The sequence below is a fragment of the Eubalaena glacialis genome, chromosome 3 (assembly GCF_028564815.1).
Source record: "Eubalaena glacialis isolate mEubGla1 chromosome 3, mEubGla1.1.hap2.+ XY, whole genome shotgun sequence".
Classification (NCBI taxonomy): Eukaryota; Metazoa; Chordata; class Mammalia; order Artiodactyla; family Balaenidae; genus Eubalaena; species Eubalaena glacialis.
The window spans coordinates 82,493,565-82,519,523 of record NC_083718.1 but is presented as its reverse complement, the minus strand read 5'-3'; the positions used below and the strand labels follow the sequence as shown (position 1 = coordinate 82,519,523).

Genomic DNA, 25,959 nt, shown 5'->3' with positions numbered 1-25,959 from the left:
AAATTTTAAAAGACTCAGGAAGTAGTTTAGGTGGTAATAATGGAGAGGCTCACTGACTTAAATGAGATACATTTTGTCAATATTTTCTCAATGTTTAGTATTAAATGCTTTGAAACAGGATCAGTGACTTAAGATCTCCTTGGAAGGTTGAGCACATGCTGTCTTAGAGTTAGCCTTTGTAATTAAGAATGGTCCTTGGATGGACTTTAATGCAGCTCTCCCCACCTTTGTTTGACTAGAGACCCAGGAAGGTTTTAGTTTGGCCTTTTGTTCTTCATTAGTCCTTTTCTTTCCTACACTCATTTTTTTTTTACAAGTTTGTTTTTATCTTTTTGGAGCGACATTTCAAACATAAAAAAATAGAATAGTATAATTGCCCTGGAGCCATCACTCTGCTTCAGTACTTATCACTACATGGCAATCTTGTTTTATCTCCCTTTAGTCGCCTCTGGATTATTTTGAAGCAAATCCAAGCTGTATCATTTCATCTGTAGGTATTTCATATATATGTCTATGAGAGATGGACTTTTTTCTTTTTAACATAGCCACAATATCATACCTAAAAATATTGACAGTAATTCCTCAATGTAATAATATACTCATTGTTCAAACTGACTCTCTCATAAATTCTTTTTTTTTTTTTAAAGGTTTTTTCCTTAAGTTCCTCAGGTGCTTTATTGGGTTTTTTTGGGGTTTTTTTGCCCTGTGGCATGGCTTGCGGGATCTTAGTTCCCCAACCAGGGATTGAACCTGGGCCCACAACAGTGAAAATACAGAGTCCTAACCACTGGACCACCAGGGAATTCCCATAAATTCTTTTTATAATTGGTTTTTCAGATCAGTAATCAAACAAGGATCACCCATTTGTTACATTCAGTTGATATATCCCTTTAATTTTTTAATAACTAAAATAATTTCAAGTGTAGAGAAAAATTGTAAGACATAGAACTCTCATATACTCTTCACCCAGATTCACCAATTGTTAACATTTGCTGCATTTGGTTTTTCATTATCTCTCTATATACATATTATTATTTTAACGTTTTGAGAGTAAGTTGCAGCTGCAATGCCACTTAAGATATAAATATTTCCGGGAGTATTTCCTAAGAACAAGGATCCTCTGTTACATAATCCCTGTTTTATTATCTAAGTCGGAACATTTAACATCGATACATTACTCTTATAGTACATATTCATATTTTACCAGTTGTCCCAATAATGTCCATTATAGCAGTCCAGGATCACACATTGCATTTACTATCTCTTTAATTCTTAGTCCTATCTCTGTCCTTCACCTTAAACACTTTGACAGGCCAGTTATTTTATAAATCTCTCTCAATTTGGGTTGTCGAAATTTCTTCATGATTAGACTGAGATTATTCATTTTGGGCAAGAAAACCATAGAAGTGATGTTTAGCCTTTTCAGCGCACCATATCAGAGGCACGTATGTCAGCTGTCAGTTTGTCTTGTTATTTGGGATATTAACCCTGATCACTTGGTTAAGGTGGTATCCTTCAGGATTTCCTACAGTTATTTTCCCTTTGTAATTAGTAAGTATTTCGAACCTATGTAAATATTCTCTTGTGAAAGTTTTGCCTCTGATTTAGCATTAATTGATGATATTTGCCTGAATCAATTATTATTCCTGTCATTCCTTCTGCATTTTTAGTTGGCATTCCACTGTAAGGAAGAGCTTTCCCTTCTTTATTTATCATGTATGTACATATCTATCTATCAGCACGGACTCATGGATTCTTATTTTATTCAAGGGGTTGAAATCTTAAGGCTCTTTTTTTTTTTTTGACCACGCCTCGTGGTTTGTGGGATCTTAGTTCCCCTACCAGGGATCGAACCCAGGCCCCGGCAGTGAAAGCACAGAATCCTAACCACTGGACTGCCAGGGAATTCCCTTAAGCTTCTTTTAATACATGGGGTTCTCCCTCCCTGCTTTTTTCCTTGCAATTTAAATGTTAAAGAAATCAGGAAGCCTGTCATGATTTATACATTCTGGACTTTGCTGATTATATCCTCATGGTGACTTGACTTGTAAACTGGTAGTTAGGTCTAGAGACGTGATGAGATTTAAATTTTTAAAAAACTTTATTGGGGGCCAGAAATACATCACAGGTGGTGGTATGGAGCACTCTGAATTTTTTCTCACCCCTTCACAGAGGTTGGAAAGATGTATGAGCATTGTGACATCGATGACTACTGGTGTCTCAGAGAGAGAGGCCAATGACGCCCTCAATGCCTACGTGAGTATAATACTCTCCCCGTACCCATTTCTGCTTCTTTGAAAGCTTTCAGACATGATCAAAAAGATGGAAAGAAAAAAAAAAAAGATGGAAAGACTTCAGTGGTTAAGAACTAGGGGGTTGAAGTTAATGTCTTGGTTTCCTGAACCAGGCTTCCCAACTCCTCTCTTTCTTTCTTTTATTTATTTATTTACTTTTTATACAGCAGGTTCTTATTAGTTATCTATTTTATACATATTAGTGTATATATGTCAATCCCAATCTCCCAGTTCATCCCACCACCACCCCCCTCTCCTCTCTTTCTTAATGTGGGAACCCCATCTGTTGGAGTGTTAGGTGTCTTTGAATAACAACTTTAAAAAATAACTCATAGTTCTGTGGTGGCTTTTTTCTTTGTAAATCTCACATATTTGATCTTTTACATTTCTTAATGAGTCTGTGAGGTTGAAAGGATTTAAAGTAATACATGTAAAGGATTTAGAGTAGTTTCTGGCACATAGTGAATGTTCAGTAAATATTTCTTACTTATTAGTAGTAATTATTCTTATTATGTCTTCACCTTACAAATATCAGAGGTTCAATGATTTGCCCAAGGTCTTGACTTGGTAGGTGCACTTGTTAATCCATGAATGACTGTTTGCAGCTCCCTCTCTACTAAAGGCTGTTAAGGTCTGGTAAAGGTGTGGAGTAGGGTTTTTTTATTTTCTCATTTTAAACACTCTTTTTATTTTCTGCCTCTATCCTTCATCAAGCCTTGGAGAAAGCAGTATAGGTCCATCCTTTCCCTCCACCTCTCTCCTAAAACAGATGCCCCATCACTTTTAGGAGAAGGAAATCATCAGATTTAAGAGTTGATGATTCTCCTTTGCAGGTCACTCAAGAGTCCCAAATTTTCTGGGAGCAGCTGTGCTCAAGAACTTTCCTCCTGTGAGTGACAACTAGTTTTTTCTTTCCTCATATCCCAGGTATGCAAAGGCCCCCCCCAGCACGAGGAAATCTGCCTGGGCCTCTTCACGCTTGTCCTCACCGAACCTGCCCAAGCCCAGAAGGTAAGACTCCCTTCTCTGGACCCACACTCCCTTCTCAGATATGATCTGAGAATATGGTGGAACTTATGGTTTAACTGGAATAGTACCACACCCTTTGACCAGGGCTAGATCATCTTGTTCTCCAAATATAGTTGCAACTCCCTTTTCACTCAGTAAATTGGTCACTCTGACTAAAGTCCTTTCTCTTTTTCCAGATTCTGAAGCTAAAAGGCAAGAAAAGGCAGTTGTGAGAGTGAAAAAGCATTTAAAGAGTTTTAAATTGTAGACTTAGGGACTTCCCCGGCGGTCCAGTGGTTGAGACTGCGCCTTCCAATGCAGGGGTTGTGGGTTCAATCCCTGGGCGGGGAGCTGAGATTCCACATGCCTGACAGCCATAAAACCAAAACATAAAACAGAAGCAATATTGTAACAAATTCAATAAAGACTTAAAAAAAAAAAATTGTAGATTTATGAGTCAAGGCTAAAAGAGTTGGGATTTAATCCAGAGAAGAGCACAAATATAAGCAAGTCCGTTGAGAGTTCTTATCCAGAAGAGCGTGACTTGTAGTTTGCAGGTTTTATCAGTGCAGGTGAACAGAAACCAGGTTTAACATTGCAGCAAGTAGGATTTAAATTATACAGCTTGGGAGTTCCCTAGTGGCCTAGTGGTTAGGATTCCGGGCTTTCACTGCCGTGGCCCAGGTTCCTGAAAGCCACGCAGCGCAGCCAATAGATAAAAGATAGGTAGATAGATAGATAAATAAATAAATAAATAAGACAGCTTAATGTTAGGTGAGGCAGTAATAATGTAGTGATTAAGAGTACACTGGAGTCAGACTTCGTGAGGAATACTATATGAAAATTAGTCTGGGATTCTTCACAAATAGAGGAGTCTCCTTTATGTAGAATGGTTTAAGAGAAGTCCTTCCTTGAGGCGCGGGACTGAGCAGGATGATCTCTTTGGATTCCATTCTTTCTATAATAAAGGAGTAAAATCCTGTCTTTTGCCTCTCTAGATTTCCACTTTCTTTGTCCTTGAGTCTTTTTAATGTATTTTTATTTATTTATTTATTTATTTAATTTATTTTGGCTGTGTTGGGTCTTCGTTGCTGTGCGAGGGCTTTCTCTAGTTGCGGCAAGCGGGGACCACTCTTCATCGCGATGCGCGGGCCTCTCGCTATCGCGGCCTCTCTTGTTGCGGAGCACAGGCTCCAGATGCGCAGGCTCAGTAGTTGTGGCTCACGGGCCTAGTTGCTCTGTGGCATGTGGGATCTTCCCAGACCAGGGCTCAAACCCGTGTCCCCTGCATTGGCAGGCAGATTCTCAACCGCTGCGCCACCAGGGAAGCCCTGTCCTTGAGTCTTGCATGATGGTTTAGAAACATATGTCTGGTATCTGGCGTTAACTGCATGACACTAACAGAGAAGAGCTTGGAGAGGGGGAATTCACTGTTCTCCTTGCCCCTTCCGTGAACAAAACGAGTGTGGAAGGAAACAAACATGCTCTGTGTTCAGCATTGTGTTCGGCTCTATCCAGACACATTTCATTTATTTATTTGTTTTTTCTTGGCGCTGTCTGGTCTTCGTTGCGGCACACGGGATCTTCGTTGTGGTGCGCGGGCTTCTCTCTAGTTGTGGCATGCGGGTTTTCTCTTCTCTAGTTGAGGCGCGCCAGCTCAGTACTTGTGGCGCGCAGGCTTAGTTGCCCTGCGGCATGTGGGATCTTAGCTCCCCGACCGGGGATCGAACCTGCGTCCCCTGCATTGGAAGGCGGATTCTTTTTTTTTAATATCTTTATTGGAGTATAATTGCTTTACAATGTTGTGTTAGTTTCTGCTGCACAACAAAGTGAATCAGCTATATGTATACATATATCCCCATATCCCCTACCTCTTGCGCCTCCGTCCCACCCTCCCTATCCCACCCTCTAGGTTGTCACAAAGCATCGAGCTGATCTCCCTGTGATATGCAGCAGCTTCCCACTAGCCATCCATTTTACATTTGGTAGTGTATATATGTCAGTGCTACTCTCTCACTTTGCCCCACCTTCCCCTTCCCTCCTGGAAGGTGGATTCTTTTTTTTTTTAATTAATTTATTTTATTTATTTATTTTGGCTGCATTGGGTCTTGGTTGCTGCGTGCGGGCTTTCTCTAGTTGCGGCGAGCGGGGGCTACTCTTTGTTGCGGTGCGTGGACTTCTCATTGCGGTTGCTTCTCTTGTTGTGGAGCACGGGCTCTAGGCGCGTGGGCTTCAGAAGTTGTGGCACGTGGGCTCAGTAGTTGTGGCTCGCAGGCTCTAGAGCACAGGCTCAGTAGTTGTGGCGCACGGGCTTAGTTGCTCCGCAACATGTGGGATCTTCCCGGACCAGGGCTCGAACCCGTGTTCCCTGCCCTGGCAGGCGGATTCTTAACCACTGCGCCACCAGGGAAATCCCGGAAGGTGGATTCTTTATCACTGGACCACCAGAGAAGTCCCAGACACATTTCATTTAATCCTCTCAAAAAGCCATGTGAAACTGGTGGCTTTGTTCTCTTCCCCCAAACCACTCCCAGTGTACCTGTAAGAAACCTGGAGGTCAGACACGTTGTTTGTTCAAGGAAAACCAAGGGAAAATCATTCCCGGGACAAGGACAGATGCCCATGGTCCCCTGGCCTAGCTGTTTGAATTAACCTCAGGGGAAGGACTTACGGGCATGGCAACCTGATGTATTTGTACTCCTGATGCCAACTGGAGCAGGATCTGGAGTGAGGGTGGGTGGTAGGGCAGCAAGTATTCACAAGTTGGTGAATGGCCTTGGTTTCCCAGGCCATTTCTGGGCTGGGACATTGTTGAGTTAAATTGGCATTTCAGGGACTTCCCTGGTGGTTCAGTGGTTAAGACTTCGCCTTCCAATGCAGGGGGTGCAGGTTCGATCCCTGGTCGGGGAGTGGAGAGCCCTCATGCCTCGTGGAAGCAATATTGTAACAAATTCAATAAAGACTTTAAAAATGGTTCACATCAAAAACATCTTTAAAAAAAAAATTTGGCATTTCATTTTCATACTGAATTTATCATCGAGATCCTTGAAGACAAATGAATGTCTCCAATCTGGTGTTGTTAACCAGTAATGTGATCCAGCCCAGCCCCTCTATTTTAAAGAAAGTGTTGGCAAAGATGGGGGTGAAGGGTTGGGGTTAAGGTTTAGTTCTCTCTCATGTGGGTTTTTATACATACAATTAAAATCTTATTTAGTCATCTCAATGCAAATTCATCTTGCCCGCTGGTTTTATTTGTGTTTCGAGTGAGATCTGAATCAGCTAGGGTACATCAGTAAACTTCAGTGAAGGGGGCAGGGCCCTGGGGTATTTCTAGCTCTTTGCCTGACCTGGCAGTGAGAGGCCACAGGGCTATGCGTTATAAATGCTTATTATGTCATGAATTTGGCCATCCACACATGACAAGGGACTAGAGCACCTTGTCTTCTTTTTGCTCTATGACAGCCCCATGAGGGTGGCCCAGGCCCTCACATTGGTTCTCATAGTTGGTTGATAGCTGCACCAGGATTATGTGCACATGCTGGAGGTTTCCAAGTACATCCGCTACCTGGGAGCCTCCTAGGCTGACAGGCCCCCAGGTCAGGCCTTTTCAGACAAAGGGGGTGGAGATGGGAATTAGGAGGATACAGTTTTAGGCAAGTGAGGAACTATCAGGTAGTGACTCATTCAGAGGCCTTGAGCCAGGTCAGAGTATGGTGGAAGAATCTGTGACCTCTTACTGCTTTAATCCTTCTCCCTAAAAGGGTGATTATCTTACAAAATGATTTCTGTACTGCAGAAGTTTTAGGTAGGAGTTACTGATGAGGACTGATCCTAATGCACTGTTTTAGGCTTCAGCTTAAAACAAGGGGAGTGTTTCCTAAGGGTTTATTTGGAGTTAATTCTGTCACTGGAACAGAAACCTCAGGGTGGGTTGGAGATTCTGCTGTTCCTACATCTCCATGGGCTGAGAGGTGGGAGGTGGGGATGCCGGAGAAGGTGGTGGTGGAAACTGAGTCTTGAACACATCAGAAACCTGCTCTGGGAAGGCATGAGCTGAGCAGCCTCTGTCAGTGCTGGCAGGCAGGTTCGAAGAGTTAGGACCAGCTCTCTGGGACTTCTTAGTAGGTGGAGCTAACACAAGAACTTAGTTAAGGAGAGAGCAGTCAGGTATTGGTGGAGAGTGGAACATGCATGGCGTGGATTTTGTTCCAGTTCTACCTTCTTAACTTGCGTTGGCAGCTCTTGGTTTATATTCTTTGAGTTTATTTCCTATTTGATGTCTGAACTGAATAGCTGGGAGCAGGCCTGGCTGGGGGACTGCAGTGTGGTGGGAGGCTAAGTTGGAGGCCTTAGCTTCTATGCAGCCTCTCGCAGTCAGTAGATACAGGTGATAGGAAAGGATTTAACATCGATGCCAAGTTCCCTCTTCATCAAAGGTCAAGTCCAGGCCCTGGCAGTTCTTGGTTCAGGTGCTTCTCTCAGCAGGCAGCTCCAGAAAGAAAGCTGGGGGCTATGAGGGCCTAGGCTGGAATATCACTACTCCCAAGACAGGACAGATACGCTACCTCAGCACCATTCTGTCACCTCTCCTTTCTTTTGAGACCCTCTGTTTCCCACTGAGTTTTTTTCCCCATCTGCTTATCTTCCAAGCCAGGCAGCAAACTGGCATTGGAAAGACAACTGCAGCATCAGGAACATGATACTCCTGGTACCCAGCTGCCATGTGTTACCAGCAGGTGTGGTTGATAAGGTCCCAGATGGAGCATGGAATTAGGCAGACAGAATCTGCTTGCTTCATCTGACCCTGTGTCTCCTGAGGGGCTGTCCTCCTTCCCTGTCCTGGGTCTCTTCTGCATTTCTGGGATTTCTGCTTTTGTTTTGAACAGACAGGGCTCCTCTCTGTTCTCCTCTCTGCTCCTCCACTACTAATTAGTAGTGTCTCTATCTTTGGCCTGACATAGGTTTCCCATTTGCCTCTGCTTCCCTCAATCCTCTGCCCATTCTGTGACTCACTCCTCCAGGGGAGGCTCCAGGGCTGAACCACATTTACTGACCAGCACACTGGCAGTAGGTCACTGGGTTCTCTTACCTCTTTCTTGTTCCCTTGCTTGTACTTTTGATCTCCCAGCCCTCACTCTGCAGATGCATTCAGAGGATAATCAAATTCTCCTTTGGATATGAAAAGTTTATGGCACATGGGGGAATCTCTAAGTGTTCTTATTTTTATCAGATAGATTGTTTTGACTTAAGGGCAATAGAGGAAGTGGAAGTAGCAATAGCTAATCTCTTAGGAGTCCCTAGACACACCAAGGCCAGGGAGCAGGGGTCTTGAGGAGTATCAGTACTTCTCTTTTGAATGCTTAGGATGAACGAGTTTAGAAATGTAGTAGTCACAAAGCCACTCTAAACACTTACCTCCATCCCCAGCAGCCTCGTTTCCTTTTAGTTATTTCTGACGGTGGTATGGGGTGGTTAAGAGCATGGAGTCTAGAGTTGCAGTGCTGGGACTTGAATCTTCCTTTTATCTCTAATGTGACCTAGGGCAAATTACTTTAACCTCTCTGTGCCTGTTTCCTCATCTGTAAAAACAGAGATGATAATAAATAGGGTGATTATGTGATTCAAATGCAATAAATAGACTATAAAGTTTGTGCACAACGCCAATGCATGTTCCCTATTATAATTGCTATTATTGTTGATGCTGTCCTTGCTACTGGCCTTCTGAGGTTGTGGGATACTGCCTATCTAAATTTTACCCTTTGTGCTGAGACCCTGACAGCATAGAACTCAGCAGGCTAAGGAGATTGCTAATGAGGTCCCCTAAGATGGTCCTCCAGGAGTCTGGTCTCTTTAGAGAGACAGACTGAGAAAAGCTCTAGCGGGAAGAGAAACAAGAGCTCTCAGAGGAAATTGGCATGTCTTCCCTCACCTCCCCCAGAGTTGGGTGTGCTTAAGGACCCCTCCTTTTTCAATACTTGGCAGAAGCAAAGGGCAGCCCAGAGAAAAGAAGAAAGGTGTTTAGTTAAGGAAGTTCAGTTTGGTTCTGCCCTTTCTTTCCGGGGTCCTGGTCCCTGGAGCCTCTTTCCTTAATATTCCTAGCCTTTTGCTTCATCTGGCTGTGTCAATACAAGTCTAAAAATCTCTTTAAGATCCTTTCCAAGCTATTCAACCAAACCCATTCTGCAGTGACCTTTTACTGGCAGATGAAAAGCAGATGGCTTCCACCTGGTTTTGCTCAGCTGGTGGCATCAAACAGTGTGATGCTTCCTAAGAAGGGAGGTAGGGGACAGGGAGCCTTTCTTAGCAGGCTTTTCTGCCTTATTAGAGTAGGTCAGTCCTTTTTCCCCACCCTGTGTGACGGAGCAAGGGGTAGGCTTGGGGTGGAAGGATGGCATCCAGAGTGGAAAGTCTTTGCGTTGGTGGTATAGTGGTGAACATAGCTGCCTTCCAGAGTGGAAAGTCTTTCATTGCCACTCATATCTCATTGGTGGTATTTAAGTTGGAGAGGGCAGGGGGCCCACTATGAGTGGGATCAGGAGCCTATCCTCAGCTTGCTGGCTGCTCACAAACCTCACTTCTCACAGTGTTACCGGGACTTGGCTCTGGTGAGTCGTGACGGCATGAATATTGTCCTGAATAAAATCAACCAGATACTTATGGAGAAGTACTTGAAGTTGCAGGATACCTGCCGTACTCAGGTAAGGCCAGAAAGAAAAGAGAGATCCAGCTCAGAGACATAACAGAATGGATCCTCTCCTAAGGGGAAGGGAAGGAGGAATCGGGGGTAACATACTACTACCTTTGTACACCTAAATTCTAATGTGATTGGATTAGCCCCTTTCTCAAATTCACAGGCCTTTCTCTTCATCTGTCTTTTCCTCTCTCCTTTAGTTGGTGTGGTTGGTACGGGAACTAGTGAAGAGTGGGGTTCTGGGAGCCGATGGTGTTTGCATGACATTCATGAAGCAGATTGCCGGTGAGTTGGATGGCAAGAACGTAAAGAAGAAAGGAGAGCAGCCCGGAGCATAAATCCAGGCAATGGAGAATGATTAAGTACCTAAGGGACTTGATTCCTGGATTGCTTAGACTCTTTCCTTTTGACCCAGGCATCTTCTGGCCACGTATGTTGCAGAAAGAAATTGAAAAATTACTGGGGGCCTTTTGAAGCAATAAGTCTTGCCTCCTTTTCCTTCCTGCCAAACTCGAGTCCTGGTATAAAATAGGTGGCCTATTGTAACCAGTCCTCACTCTGGGGTTTCACGGCATATTGGATCAGAAAGAATCTGGAAAGAATGGGGAGAGAAGTAAGGGCAAAATAATTGGTTCTCATCACACTGTACTTTCAGAAACCCAGGCATCTTCTCTGGCACCACCTCAATGTTCTGAACACTTGGGGCCAGTTTGAGGGACGAACTGTGTCACAGAACAGACCCTGACATTTAGGTTTTGTTATCTTCTTGGCATCAGTGACATCTGTCTGAGCCACTGAATATCCAAGAGGCCTGCCCCTGCTACTTCTATTCCCAAAATTACATGTGTTTGTTTAAAAATGACCCTGCCTCTCTATCTCACCATTGCCCCTTGGTTCTTTGCTTCCTCTTCAGGATTTTGTACAACACCGATGCTCCTGTTGTGATGTGTATAAACCTTAATCTATGTGATGTGTGACTCTGTGAACATGGAATTTTTAAATTAGGACCTGGGGCAAGGCATAGCATTGTTGTGCTGGCTGTTTTTATCCACTCTCCTGGTACTTTCTTCCCTGTTTGGCTTCTCCCAAATAGGGAGTCCCCACTTCTCATCCTAAGACTTTGGTCTGGCATTACTGAATGTTTAATTCAGCCCCAGGAAGTTTCATAGCAAGCACTCAAGACTGTGATACCTGGAAGCAAGAAACCCTTGGCCTGTCATGAGCCTGACACAGGATTGGGGACATCCAGTGGCTGGACTGCAGCTCTTGCTAGCCACCTGCACTTCTCAGGCCCTGTCTGAAATGCCATCCTTTCTTTCCAAGCATGGGCTTTTCATATCTCCTTCCCAGACATTCCCTTTCAGGGGTCAAACTATTCCCATTCCAACCCCCTGTCTATGGAAAAGTAGCAGTTCTGGTTTCTGGAAAAATCCCAAACCTTCCCTTCCCTTCTCTCTGGAGTCAAAGGGGGAAACTTTAAAGCGTGACAGAACAGAAGACAGTTTTTCCAGCACTCAGAACATCAGTGATGGGATAACAGTTAGGGATGGACCAGTAGGATGGTGAAGAAGTGTACTGGATTAGCTGAGTCACTAATCAGAGCCATTCTGATTCTCTGTTTTCTCCCCCTTTGATCAGGTGGGGATGTTACGGCAAAAAATATCTGGTTGGCAGAGAGTGTTCTGGATATCCTGATGGAGCAGAGGTAGAGTCTATTGTGAAGGGTGGGGCAAGAGCCAGATATGGCCTCAGTGGGTGTGAGTGTGGGAAATGGGGATGCAAGGGTTGTGTGAGGACTGTTAGTGGCCCAAGAACACCTTAGGTTAGAGGGGATGAGGTGGGGGAGGGAGAGACCAGTGTATTGGTGGCAAGTGAAGGAATTAATGCCATGGTATGGCCCAGGGATGAAGGAGTGGGAAAGAAGGTCTTTGCTAAAATCTCTCGGAGCCCAGGAAAAACTCGTTTCATCTGATAAGGGTTTATTTTTGATCCAGACCTCCATGGAATGTTTATCTTTGGGGGGAGGTGGGGGAGAATGAGCTCAGCAGAGTAGGGCCAGCCAGCCACCGAGGCCTGGCAGGTACCCTTTTCTCCCTTCCAAGACTATCCATCCTACCCATGCCCCCCTTTTGTTGAAGTGGCACAGGAGTGAGGAGGTCACTGAGACCAGTGGTACAGAGGGCACGAGGGGGCATGTTGGGCTTTCCAGCTGATTCTTTCCCTTCCCCGTCAAAGTAAAGGACCAGAAAATATGAGGGCTGTTCCATATATGAACTTGTTTGGGGGTGAGGCCTACCTCTGAGTCCTGTGGCCTCAGTCTTCCTGTTGCTTGATTTCAGAGTCTATTTCTGGGAGAGGACAGCAGAGTAGTCACGTGATTGAGAGGGCTGATAGCCTCCATATTTCCGATGGTTTAGAAGAATGGACCTCCTCCCTTATTCACACTTGTGAAAGAGGTGGCTGTGTTCTGTGCTCTGCCGGAGCTTGAAAGCTGTGCCAGGTCTGCCGTGCAGTGCCACCTAGTGCCCTGGGCCTGGATGCGCAGCTGCAGGTGCGGCTGGCGGCACTTCTTCCGTCTTTGGTACCAGCACACAGCACATGAGATCCTAGTGGTTTCTTACCAGGTCTCCGCTTCTCTTAGGTCGCTGTGCCTTCCTAACATCCTGGGTCAGAGGGTTTCACTTTCATCTCTCTTTCTGTTCATTACCCCATCCCAGGATTCAGATACATTCATCACCTCTACTAGCAAATCTTCCTAAAAAGTGATTTTTCTCATTTTGTCCCTGGTGCCAGATACCTCCTGTTCCCATACCTTAAAGCAGAATTCCGCTCATTTGGGCAATTAGAGTGCAGTCTTAGTGTACAGGTGTCAGATAACTGCCCTACCTTTTCTCCTGCCCTCCAAAAAACTCACATCCTTTGATGCAAGTGAGTCCCTAGAAGTTTAAAACTGTCCTCTTCCACACCTTCCCTCTCACTCCTTCCCAAGTGTTTCTAGGGCTGTGGAATTAAAAGATAGCAGGTGCGGGAGGGAGACCCATCCCTGTGTCCTTGGCTGCTGCTTTCATTCTGTGAAAGGAAAAGGCCAGAGTCTCTTAATTAGGTGGCTTGAGCACTTTTCCGGAATCAGGATGTTGCCTGCTTGGATTAATTAAACTCCCTGTCTTCTTCCTCTGGTTGCCTGCCTTCCAGCAGGGGTGCCAAAGCCTTACAAACTACTTGCTTGGGGGAGACAGCTCCCCAGTTTTGGTGCTTTGAGCCAGCATTGGAGTCTTTGGAATCTCCCCACTGTGTCTTAACACCCCTTTTCAAGCAGCAGGGAATGCACAATTCTTTCATTCCCCCCTTTCCTCAGGGAACGTCTAAAACTCCCGGGAAAATAGGTTTGCTATCCAAAATCTCGTTCGTCTTTTCAGATTATGATTTAAGGCAGGTGACTCATTGACTGGGAGTGGGATCAGTGGCCAGAGAGCAAGCCAGGGAAGGTTTGTGACCTGGTGGGCTGCTAATGACAAGCTGACACAGTGTGTTCTGAAATCTTCAGGGTCCTGAAAGGGTCTTGGTAATCCCCAGAGTCCTTGGGCCACACTTTACGAACTACTGACTGAGGGACACTTCCAAACCTTTTTCTTCGTGGTCTGAGCCAGGTAGAAGCTCTGGCTTATCTCTGTCCCTTGTACCTCGACAGTGCTTGGCACACAATAGGCACTCAGTTAATGTTTGAGTGACGGAGTCAACAAACAAAATTATTTTATTGGAAGCTAAGTTCTTATGTGGTAAAGAGAGATTGCTTTTATTTAGCACTTACCTTTATTGGGCACTTGGTAGAGTGGGAGGAAGTTGTCCCTACCTTAGCCAGTTAATAGTCCAAGATAGATAATGACAGCAGGAGCGGGCAATTAAGGAACCAAAAACTTACTCCCAGTGCTAATCATCACACATCTGTGAGGCACTGCAGCCAAGTGTGGGGGTGAATTGGGAGGGTCTAGACGGAGTACAGGTGCCAGTGTCTTCCCTCCCTGCAGGGAATGGGTATTGAAGAGCAGCATCCTCATTGCCATGGCTGTTTACACATACCTTCGCCTCATCGTCGACCACCATGGGACCGCCCAGCTGCAGGCCCTGCGGCAGAAGGAGGTGGACTTCTGCATCTCACTGCTTCGGGAGCGGGTGAGGACAAAAACAGTGTGGGGAAGTGAAACCCTGGATGGGACACCTCTTTCTGTTCTTTGTGGTGACCTGGGGCCAGAGATGTTGTGTTGGAGAGATGGAGGTGGTTCAAGGTCGGTTGTTTTTTCATCACTGTAAGACAGATGAGGATAGAAGGGTGGAGAAATTAGTGTGGAGTAACCCTGGTTCCTAGAATGCTGCCGGTTACGCTGGCATCCTAGGGATTTTCCTGGTCAGCTTCATGAACACTGTTGCACAGCACACCACAGACAGAAGCTATCTTGTGTTCCCACTGTTATGTTGTCTCCCCCACCTACCCACCTGGGTAATTGCCATGATCATGTGGGATTGTGAATTGTCCACTGTCAGATCTCCCAAGAGAGACAGATGCTAGAGTTAAGCTGTCTAATGCAGTAGCTGCTAGCCACATGTGGCAATATAAATTAAAATGAATTGAAATTAGGGCCTTCCCTGGCGGTCCAGTGGTTAAGACTTTGTTCTCCCAATGCAGGGGGCGTAGTTCAATCCCTGGTCAGGGAACTAAGATCCCGCATGCCACACAGCGTGGCCTAAAAAAAAAAATTAATTGAAATAAGATAATAATTTTAAATTCAGTTCCTTAGTTGAATTAGCCACATTTCAAGTGCTCATTAGCCACCTGTGGCTAATGGGTATCCTTTTGGACAGCACAGATAGAGATCATTTCCGTTACCATAGAATGTTCTGTTGGACCAGGCAAGTTCTGGGGTAAGATGTCTGGGGCTCAACTTGCCAGCCCTAGCCTTTTTGAGTCTTAGTATCCCTTGACCTGGAGTGAAACAATTCTCGGAGGACAGGGCAACGGATTAATGTGAAAACCAGCAGGGCTTCCGCAGTTTCCAGTAACCTCTCATCCTTGATATCAGTCCCCCACTTCAGCTGTCTTCCCCTGAACAGCTTGGAGCCAACCCTTGGTTCCAGAAAAAATCGTATAACCCCTTCGACCCTCTTTCCTCCCCTCCCTAGAACATGTTGTTCCTTCCTCCCTGCAACAGGTAAACAATCCATGTTTCTATTCTCTTTCCTGTTTCCTGCCATCCACCCCATCTAGTTCATGGAATGTTTGATGATTGGCCGAGACCTCGTAAGACTACTTCAGAATGTTGCCAGGATACCAGAATTTGAACTGCTTTGGAAAGATATTATCCATAACCCTCAGGCCTTGAGTCCTCAGTTCACAGGTAAGCAAGGGTTGGGGCAGCCTGTCCTTGAGAGGTGGCGTCAAGAGGGCAGAGGTTGGTGGACAGGAGAACGTTGGCAGTCAGATTGAGGAAGCTTGGGACTGGGCAGTCTCTGCCAAGCACAGCTGGGTGTAGGAACGGCAGGACACACAGAACAGTTCAGGTGCTTCCCTCCCAGACAGCCCCTACTTGGCAGGCTCCAGCTGTCATTTAAGAGAAAGTGAGACACAGAACTGTGATCCTCCTCCTCCTCCTGTCCCGACAGCTCTTTGGCTCAAGAGGGGAGCTGATGACCAGTTGCCAGCTTTGCTGAGTCTGTCAGGGGTGTCAGAGGTCAGCTTGTGAGACTGAGTCAGCAGAGGGGCTGGAATTTGTCCTGTAAGCGAAGGCTCCTCCCCAGGAGCAGTCATGCCTCTGAATTCCAAGGATCCAGCTTGGCCAAAATCCTCTTTGGGGGAGGAAAAGAGTCTCTGTGTGCCTCTGCCAGCAAGGCCCTTTACATTTCCCTTCCCCTTCCCAGGGTCCTCATGGTCTAAACAGTGACTGTGCAGCTTTGCTCCCCACCCCGCGTCCAACACGCACGTGTGTGCGCGTACATGTGCACACATGACATGAGTGCAGTAGTCAGGAAAGGAGAAGAAAGCCCTGGTTTTACCTTACGTTGTACTGCTCTTATATTGAACATGTATTGAGTTGTTTTGAGTGCCTACTGTGTGCTAGGCTCATGTATGTTAACTCATTTAATCCTCAGGACACCCCTGTAAGATGGATATTTTACTTTCCATGTTTACAGGTAAAGAAAATGAGGTTCAAGGAGATTAAGTAATTTGCCCAAGGCCACACAGCTAGTAAGTGTCAGAGGCAGGATTTGGATCCAGGTCTGTCTGACTCCAGAGCTCGTGCTTATGCCACAACCCACATTGATCCCAGGACCCAGTGATGGGACCGTCAGGAGCAGGAAGAGAGGCTAGGGTTCCCCATATTTTCCCCTAACTTTCCCACATGTTGCCAACTGGAATAATATGAGTAGGGGGCTCTGGATGGCCAGTAGAAGAAAAGAATGAATAGATCTTGGTCCTGGGGATGGTGGTTGGTTAGAGCAGATCATTCAGGTGCTGGTTAGAACCCCAACTTATACCTGTGCTCGACCTCTTGGTCATGTCTTAGAATTTCCCCATGAGCAAGACCACTAGCCGTCAGTACCTGGCTCAGGTTGCCCACCTGCTTTCTATTCCTTCTGGTCCTCAGTCTTCTCTTTTCTCTTCCCTTGCACACTTGGTTCAGGTATCCTACAGCTTCTTCAGTCAAGAACATCTCGAAAATTCCTAGCATGTCGTTTAACCCCAGACATGGAGACTAAGCTCCTCTTCATGACATCCCGGGTAAGCTAACCTACTGCAGCAGGAAGAGAAGCTGCAGGTGCTGGCCTAGGCTTCTTCCTTCAGGCTGTAGATGTCTTACCATTGGTTACTGCCGGGTGGAGGGGTGGTCAAGTGTGTGATTGGGCATGGAGCTAAGAACTGGGGATATAGTGTTGAGTAAGACGTACAATTCCAGTTCTTGTGAAGCTTTCAGTCTATCTAAAGCGGTCATTAAACCAATACTTGTATACAAATAATGTAATTTACAAGTGTGAAATGTGCTATAAAAGGGTAGAGTGAGAGTGCTCATTCTGGGAAATTAAACTCACAGTTCCTCTGGGTGAACCATGACCTCTCAGGAAGAGAGCTACGGCCTTTTGGTTTCCAAACATGGCTGAATTATGGCAGCATTGCTTGAGGAGCATGTTAAGAATACATCTTCCTGGATCTTACTCTCCCAGAGAATCTACTTGTGGAATCTGTATTTGTAACAGACTTTCCAGGCAGCAGTGCCTCTGCAGCCAGTCTGGTGTTAGGGAACCACTGCTCTAGCCAACTTGCGGTTTCCCAAGTCATCCAGGAGAACTGTCTAGATCTGGGCTGTCGCATGTGGTAGCCACTAGCCACATGTTGCAATTTAAATTAGTTAAAATTAAATAAAATTTAAAATTCAATACCTCAGTTGGAGTAGCTACATTTTAAGTGCTCAATCGCCACCATCTAGAAAGTTGTATTGCAGAAAGTTCTATTGGACGGTGTTGGTTTAGTGTTTTTTTGCTTTTTTTTTTTTTAAACTTTCTGCCCTCTATTTTGGTTGAATTGGGAATAGAAGAGGAAATCTAGATCTTTCCCCTTAGGGTTGCTATTTGTATCCACTTAGAGTCTGTTTAGGGGAAGGACTTGATGCAAGAAGGTTTGGAGAGTCTGTATGCTTTGGATAATGATCCTGTTAGGTCATTCAGCCTCAGGAAGCTTTCAGTCAGTGCTGAGGAGACAACATTTTTTTTTTAAATCAAGGAAGATTTAAATCAGGATGTCTTCCCAAAGGCAGGGAGACTTGAGAGACAATACGAATTAATGAATAAGTTGTGGGAAGAAATTGAGGTCTAGGTCAAGCCTAGAGTTGAATGGTGCTCATTTCCCTCTGTCCAGAGACCCCACCCTCCCTTCCCAGTTTTTCTTTCTAACGTCCCCTTCCCCCAGGTGCGGTTTGGTCAACAAAAGCGATACCAGGATTGGTTCCAGCGCCAGTACCTGTCAACCCCAGACAGTCAGTCTCTGCGCTGTGACCTCATTCGCTACATCTGTGGGGTTGTCCACCCTTCTAATGAAGTGCTGAGTTCAGATATCTTGCCCCGATGGGCCATCATTGGCTGGCTCCTGACAACATGCACGGTGAGGGGCTGGGCGTGGGGTGGAGGCTGTTGGATGGTGAAGGGCCCCTCTTTTCCCTTGTGTCTCACACTTCCATGCTTCTTCCTGACCCTCTGGGCCACCCGACCGCTAAGGACCCTTCTTTCGCTCTCTTCCTCCTGAGTGTCTCAGCCGTTGCCCCGCCTCCCTTAGTGTCTCTAGAAGTTTACTTACACTTTTTATTTCCCATGTGGGTTTAGGGTTGAACAGGTTCATCTACACCTTTACTGCCAATCTCCAAGCCTGGGTTTCTGAGGCAGCCCTGTCTTTCCTATCAGCTTCCAGAAACCACATGTGATTATTCCTCTGAATTGTTCCTGACTCAGATTCAGGTCCTGTGTTCCTTAGACCCTCACTTCCATGCCTTTTGGCATCAGCTCTGGATACTTCCCTTCTCCAAACATAGTGAATCCGCAGTGGAGCCATTTCCTTCCCAGCGTTTCCTCCCTGTGCCCGGGGTGGGAAACTTGTTCTCTGGCATCTAGCTGCCCTCTGACCTCTTCTGACAGAGTTCCCCCTCCCCCGTCTGACCGGGTCCTTGGAATGTGCTGATTCAGATATAACAACAAGCTATGCCTAAGGGTCTTTCCTTCAGGAATGTGCCTGGGGAGCTCAGCACAGGCAGCCGAGGGGCTAGTCTGAGTGTCTCAGCTCAGGGGTGATCAGGGGACCGCCCCCCCAGGCCCAGCTGTTCTCCCTGTGGGATCAAGGATGTGTTCCCCTGAATGCGTGAGAACCCAGGCCGTTGGTTGGTGAGACCACAGGGTACTCATACTCATTTACAGATTTGGGTGCCTTCAATCCTGCGGGAGTTCCACCCTGTCTCACTAGAAACTGAATTTCATGGATGGAGCAGTCACGTGGGCCCTGGAATCTGCCTTGGGCTTCTGCAGGAAAGGGAGCTGGTTGATGAAACTAGCCCTCTTTTTTCCTCTTTTTTTTCCAGTCAAATGTCGCTGCCTCTAATGCCAAGCTGGCTTTGTTTTATGACTGGCTGTTCTTTAGCCCAGACAAGGACAGCATTATGAACATAGGTATGTGACCGGGACCAGGCAGCGCCACTCCCCATCCCCCAGGCCCTGCTGCCTTGTCTCAGTGATAGCGGCCATAAATCTCAGGGCGGCGTGGTATGGAGGCAGCTTATCTGGGAGCAGTTCCGTTGTTCCTCATCACTGCTCCCTTGACCTAAAAGGAAAATTGCTTTGATGAGGCTAAGCGATCATTCCACCCCCTTCGCCCCATAGCCTTAGGCTTGGGCTTGAGTGGGGAGGGCCCAGGCCGAGGAAAAGGCTGTGCTATCTCCTGCTCCTCTTCTCCTACTGCCTCCCTCCTCCAAGCTGAATGCTAGGGACAAGAAGGGAGATGAGGGCTATGAGCTGTTTTGGGGGTTGTCTGCTTTGGGGTCTGCTCAGCAGGACGAGGGGGGCGGGGATAGACATAGCTTTCTCTGGAGCCATTCATATATATTGATACCTCATTTTATGGAGCTGGAAATAGACTGTCTGATGTGGGGGGACCCTTTAATTCCACATTCTCCAGAGCCAGCCATCCTGGTCATGCATCACTCTATGAAGCCCCACCCAGCCATCACTGCCACACTCCTGGACTTTATGTGCCGTGTAAGTGCCATAGCCCTTTTTTTCTCCCCACGCTGCCTGAGCAGAGTTAAGTGTGTGTCCCTTCTAACCTTGTTGGTCAGTGCATAGGTCTTCCCAGTGCCCCTTGACTGTGGGAGCAGAAGTGGGTCATGGCCGTGGGTCCTATCTCCCAAGTTAGTGAATGCTGCTTTTCCTCATTCCCACTGTCTCCAGTTGAATCTTTCCATGTCTCCACTGGGTTTCTCAGCTTCAAGGATCATGACTTAAGGTAAAATCTGGTCTCCTTGAGGAGCAGCCAGGTTGAGTAAGAGTTTCCCATTTTAGCAGCACAGGACAGTCAGGAACATTCCAGTCCTTTCTGCAGCCATACTTCCCAGTGTCTCCTGATTAAAACCAAAGCAGCTTTTTAGATCTAGTTCAGCAGAACACTCTGGATGGAAAGTCCTGTGCTCATTCGCTGCTCCTCTTCTTCCCTTCCAGATCATTCCCAACTTCTATCCACCATTGGAGGGCCATGTGCGGCAGGGTGTCTTTTCCTCCCTCAATCACATTGTGGAGAAACGGGTCCTGGCGTAAGGACTTTATGTGTCTGTGGGGCAGGGAAATGGGTTGTTCTCTCATTTTTCACTAGGTCGGGCACATCCAGATATTGCTGTACCACTGCTGACCCTTTCCCTCAAGAGGTATAAAAAGTACTGGCTCCACCGCAGACTGCTAGACATATGTCCTCTTGACTCTTAGAGGAATTTCTCTCTTGCAGAGGGCTTCAAATGCCTTCCCTGTGCCCTGGTGACCCTTCCCAAGGATCTGAGTACGGCCCAATTGTACCAGTTGGGCTTAAACCTATTTGCTTAACTCCATGTTGCGTTAGAAGTGAGGAGCTCTGATATTGACCTTCATTCATGTTCCCCATTAGGCATTTGGCTCCCCTATTTGACAACCCTAAATTGGATAAGGAGCTGCGGGCCATGCTGAGGGAGAAGTTTCCTGAGTTCTGCAGTTCTCCCAGCCCACCTGTGGAAGGTACAGACCCATCCATTCCATCACCTGTTTCAAAAGAGGGATGGAGACATCCAGGGTGCTCAGACTAGAACCCTTGTTTAGGATGTCATCCCTGTGCAGTGCTCTACCCTGTGACACTGTCCCATTCAATTTTTCTTTCCCTAGTTTTTTCTTTTATTCATTTTTGTGTCATCTTCCTTGGTTCTCCCTCTCCATCTAATCTTATCTGCTTTTCACTGAGCTCTCTTAACTCCTATTTTTTTCTCTTTCTAACCTCTCCTCAGTAGGTAGAAGGCCTTCATGGAATGTGCATTTATCTCACTTAAGCTTTGCCCATCTCTTCTCTCTTCCCAGCCCCAGGTCCTGGCCTCTGATGAGAGGTTGTCATATTGGGTCTCACATCTTGCTTCCAGTTCCACACACACACACACACACACACACACACACACACACACACACACACCCTCCCCCCCCCCTTCCTTTTTTGTTTTGGGGTAAGGGCTTAAGCCAGGCAGAGCTTCCCAACTTAGTTTTAAATTAAAGAGCACTTGGGACTGTGCCTGGTCTTATCTACTCGCTGATCCTCAGCTGAGCATAGAGGAGGCAGGTTCTATGCTGCTCTCATTCCTAGCAAAATCCCCACCAAAAGCCCTGGAGGGTTGAGGACAAGACGCCTGTCCTTCCGGAATTCATATTCCATTTAGGTTATGAACTCCTTATCCTCCCACTTGTCCTTTAGTCTCCCTTTCCCAGGAGCATGGGACAGAGGAGGCCATCAAATGCCTTGTCTTTCTTTACTCCCAAGTCAAAATTGAGGAGCCAGTTTCCATGGAGATGGACAACCACATGTCAGACAAGGATGAGAGTTGCTATGACAACGCAGAGGCAGCCTTTAGTGACGATGAGGAGGATCTCAACAGCAAAGGTGAGGCTGGCAGCAAAGGTAGTTCAGGCTTGTGTCACTCCCGAGAGGACTAGTTGGCAGGAGCAGCCTCTCTGCGGTCTCTCTGTCATCTTTGCCTCTCTGAGTTAGTTTTGTTAACAGGATTCCTGGATGAGACTCCAAGGTGCAGAACCCTGCACTTGGCACTGCAGCAGGAGGGTAAAAAGGAGAAGTGGTCCCTGCCCTCTCTTGCTTCCTGAGGCTAGAACACACATACGCTCAGGGAAGTGCTTCAGGCACTCACAGCTCTGAGTGAACGGTGCACACGAGGCGCATGTCAGGAGGGCCACACTGTTCAGGGGGCTGTCTCTGCTTCATGTCTGGGCCAAGTGACTTCTTTCCTAAATCACTCTCTTCAGGAAAGAAGAGAGAGTTTCGCTTCCACCCGATCAAGGAGACAGTGGTGGAAGAGCCAGTCGATATCACCCCTTACCTTGACCAGCTGGATGAGTCCCTGAGGGACAAAGTGCTCCAGCTTCAGAAGGGCAGGTGGGTGCCAGCCCTGCTCTCAACCTCCGGAGGTCCAGCCCTGGGCTTCTTCCTGGAGCTTAGTGGGGTGGCAGAGCGGTGGGTTTGGAGGGGACGTGGTGCGGGTGTGTGGAGAGGTGGTTGAAGCTGCATGGGAGATGCCTTCTGCAGTTTTGGTTGGGGGGTGTGGGCTGGGAGGGGGCAGCCATGTTCCCCAGCATCCCGGGCTCTCACTCCAAGGTTCTGAGTAGAAGAGCCTCTGGGACCCGAAGCAGGACTCTGGGGATTTCCCTTGTCTTTGGCCTCTGCCTAGAGAGCAGCAGATTCTGCCCTGAGGCCTCCTCAGCCACAGCCCTGATTCCCACAGAGCTCCTTTGTTTTGTCTCTGTGCACGGGAGTGTGCTTGAGCACGCTGTTCTGGGTGTGTGTCCTGCCCTCTGCTATCATTTACGTCCCTGAGATTTCCTCTCCCTTCTGCACTGCAGTGATACAGAGGCCCAGTGTGAGGTCATGCAGGAAATCGTGGACCAGGTCCTGGAGGTGAGGAGGAACCCACCCCCTTAGGGAGGAAGCAGCCCAGCCTGCCCAGCTGAAAGCCCCGCAGGCATCTGACTGCCTCCTTCCCCTGCTCTAGATGGATCCCCCTCTGATAGGGGAGGGGCCGGCTGATCCTGGAGGGAGAAAGCTCTGGGTAGTGGGGGCAGTGAGGCTTGGGCCTGGGTGGTGATAGTCCCTCCTTGTCTTACCACCCAGGAAGACTTTGACTCGGAGCAGCTGTCTGTCCTCGCTTCCTGCCTACAGGAGCTCTTCAAGGGCCACTTCCGAGGGGAGGTGCTGCCCGAGGAGATCACTGAGGAGTAAGGCTCATCTTTCCTGACTACTCCCCCACCCCACCCCCACCCCCCGGCCTCAGGGAGCTAGAAGGATGACCCAAGTCCTAGAGGCACCTTGCTGAGGACTTGGGAAAAATAATCTCTTCACTTGTTTTTATTCTCACACATACTGATTCATTTAAACGAGGATTTATTTTTGCCTGCCGAACAGCGAGCGTACTGGGGCAGTGGACTGGCACCCCTCGTGTGCGTCCTGCCCCTGCGGCTGCACCCAGCAGCCCCAGCCTTTGCTGCTTCAGGTGGGATCGGACCCTTGCCTGCAACCTCCCTGAAGGGCAAGAATCTCACTTGCAAAGACAACAACCAGATTGTGGCTCAGTGTTAGGAACCTGACTTCTCTGTGAGCAAAGCCTCTGGGGCAGCGGGAAGTTTAACGTTGGTTAGGAAAGGAGCAGGCTGGCATCTAGCCTCAAGCTGGTTCTCCATAATATCTGCCTGCAAGCCACCCTTCCTCCCCTCACATGGACTCTCATATATCACCCTCCTCTTGTAGGTCCCTGGAGGAATCTGTGGGGAAGCCTCTCTACCTAATATTTAGGTAAGCCTCTCTACCTCATGTTTAGGTCCAGCTGTAGGAGATGCTGCTCTGCCATCCATCCTCCCTATCAGCACGCTTATGCTTCTGTCCTGGGGTAATGGGACTCCCTCTCCAGGAGGAGGGGTATGCAGTGGGCACAGATAGCCATGCCCCCTGAAGTGCCATAGGAGAGTCTCCCCTAGGTAAAGCTGTCCTCTGTACTCCCATCTCCCACTCCAGGAACCTATGCCAGATGCAGGAAGACAACAGCAGCTTCTCTCTGCTTCTGGACCTTCTCTCTGAGCTGTATCAGAAGCAGCCCAAGATTGGCTACCACCTGCTTTACTACCTAAGGGCCAGGTGGGTGTGGTCCCCACGTTTAAGAAGGTGCCGGGAAGCATCCTGGAGAGCCTCTGTCCTACCATACCTGATTCCCCGTCCCCCTTTGCTGTCATCACCAGGGCCTTCTGTGTGTGTGTGTTAATGACAGCTTTAACGTGTATAATTCAGTGGTTTTTAGTATATTGATAAAGATGCACAACTGTTACTACTGTCTAATTTAGAACGTTGTCATCACCACAAGAAGAAACCCCATACCCATTAGCAGTCACTTTCCCATTCTCCCTTTCACCCAGCCCATGCAACACTGATCTGCTTTTCTGTCTCTATAGATTTACTTATTCTGGATAGTTCATATAAATAGAATCATACAGTGTTTGATTTTTCATGACTGGCTTTTTTCGCTTAGCCTAACGTTTTCAAGGTTTATCCCTGTTGTAGCGTGTATCCGTACTTCATTCCTTCTTACGGCTAAATAATCCACTGTATGGATATACCACAATTTATTTACCCATTCAGTTGTTGATGGACATTTGGGTTGTTTCCACTTTTTTGTCTGTTGTGAATAGAGCTGCTGTGAACATTCATGTACAACTTTTTGCATGGACAGATGTCTTCACTTTTCCTGAGTATATAGAATTGCTGAGTCCAATGGTAACTCTATTTTTAAATTTGTGAGAAACTGCCAAACTGTCTTCCAAAGTGACACAACCGTTTTATGTTCCCACCAGCAGTGTGTGAGAGTTCTAATTTCTCCACATGCACCCCAACACTTGTTGGCTTTTGACTATAGCCAGCCTAATGGGTGTGAAGTGGTATCTCACCATTGTTTTGATTTGCATTTCCCTGATGGCTAATGATGTTGAGTATCTTTTCATGTGCTTATTGGCCATTTGCATATTTTCTTTGGAAAAATTTCTGTTTGAATCTCTATTTTTTAATTGGGTATTTGTCTTTTTCTTGTGGATTTTTAAGAGTTCTTCAAATATTCTGGATACATGTCCCTTATCAGATATATGGTTTGCAAATATTTTCTCCCATTCCATGGGTTGTCTGTTCAGTTCCTTGATGGTATCCTTTGAAACAGAAAAGTTTTAAATGTTGATCAAGTCCACTTTATTTTTTCTTTTGTCACTTGTGCTTTACTCCTATGTTTTTTTCTAAGAGTTGTGTAGTTTCAGTTCTTACATTTAGGCCTGTGACCCATTTTGAGTTAAGTTTTTTGTATATGGTGTGAGGTAGGGGTCTCGGGGTCTCTATGTGTTATTGCCCTCATTGCTCAGAGTCCGAAGAGCAGGAGAGAAAGCTTTCTCTAACCTGACTTGAGCCCTCTCTCTCTTGTTCTTTACTCTCACCAGATAGTAGCTTCTTCACTAATTGTGGTCTGGGCCCTGTCTGGAACACTGGGGAAAGATGGGGAGAAAGAACAGTGTCTCCTAATTCCCATAAGTCATCAAGTCCTTGGGGGGAAGGCAGGGGGGCGCCATGAGACAGATTAGCCTAGGGCATCTTGGGCAGCCAAGGGATTCTAGAGTGAGGGTCTACTTAGGAGATGTTTGAGACTGGGGGCTGGGGTCAGGCTGCTGGCTGAGGCCCAACTGGTCTTGCAGCAAAGCTGCCGCAGGGAAGATGAACCTGTACGAGTCATTTGCCCAGGCCACCCAGCTGGGCGACCTGCACACCTGCTTAATGATGGACATGAAGGCCTGCCAGGAGGACGACGTGCGACTGCTGTGCCACCTCACACCCTCCATCTACACAGAGGTCAGCACCTCTATCCGTATCCATGGGGATGGGGCAGCAGTGCCGGCGGGCTCTCGGGAGACTGCATTATCTCATGGCACACAACCCTGACCCTCCTCTCCCCATCCCTGCTGGCCTCAGTAGGCCCTTTCCTCCCACACCACAGCCGTCCCCTCCTTCTACCTCTCTCTATCAACTTGAAAAATGTCTAAAACCCCTAGAATTCTTGTGGTGTGAGTTGGGGTCTGGAATTATACACTTGTCTCCTCTGCTTTGGCCCCATCCTCTGGACCCAGGAC

At 47.1% G+C, this 25,959-nt stretch overlaps 1 protein-coding gene across 2 annotated transcripts in view; it reads left to right on the top strand.

Moving 5' to 3' along the window:
- INTS3 (integrator complex subunit 3) overlaps window positions 1-25,959 on the top strand; it is a 38,750-nt gene that overhangs the window by 6,061 nt on the left and 6,730 nt on the right. For both annotated transcript variants that reach the window (XM_061183454.1, XM_061183453.1), the window contains exons 2-21: window positions 2,173-2,256; window positions 3,222-3,305; window positions 9,887-10,000; window positions 10,194-10,278; window positions 11,632-11,698; window positions 14,019-14,163; window positions 15,254-15,383; window positions 16,668-16,765; window positions 17,948-18,139; window positions 19,104-19,191; window positions 19,697-19,776; window positions 20,236-20,327; window positions 20,672-20,778; window positions 21,563-21,682; window positions 22,060-22,189; window positions 22,654-22,708; window positions 22,922-23,025; window positions 23,555-23,599; window positions 23,819-23,938; window positions 25,528-25,681. In XM_061183454.1, coding sequence (XP_061039437.1) covers window positions 2,173-2,256; window positions 3,222-3,305; window positions 9,887-10,000; window positions 10,194-10,278; window positions 11,632-11,698; window positions 14,019-14,163; window positions 15,254-15,383; window positions 16,668-16,765; window positions 17,948-18,139; window positions 19,104-19,191; window positions 19,697-19,776; window positions 20,236-20,327; window positions 20,672-20,778; window positions 21,563-21,682; window positions 22,060-22,189; window positions 22,654-22,708; window positions 22,922-23,025; window positions 23,555-23,599; window positions 23,819-23,938; window positions 25,528-25,681 — 2,094 coding nt within the window. The remainder of the gene's footprint in view (window positions 1-2,172; window positions 2,257-3,221; window positions 3,306-9,886; window positions 10,001-10,193; window positions 10,279-11,631; window positions 11,699-14,018; window positions 14,164-15,253; window positions 15,384-16,667; window positions 16,766-17,947; window positions 18,140-19,103; window positions 19,192-19,696; window positions 19,777-20,235; window positions 20,328-20,671; window positions 20,779-21,562; window positions 21,683-22,059; window positions 22,190-22,653; window positions 22,709-22,921; window positions 23,026-23,554; window positions 23,600-23,818; window positions 23,939-25,527; window positions 25,682-25,959) is intronic.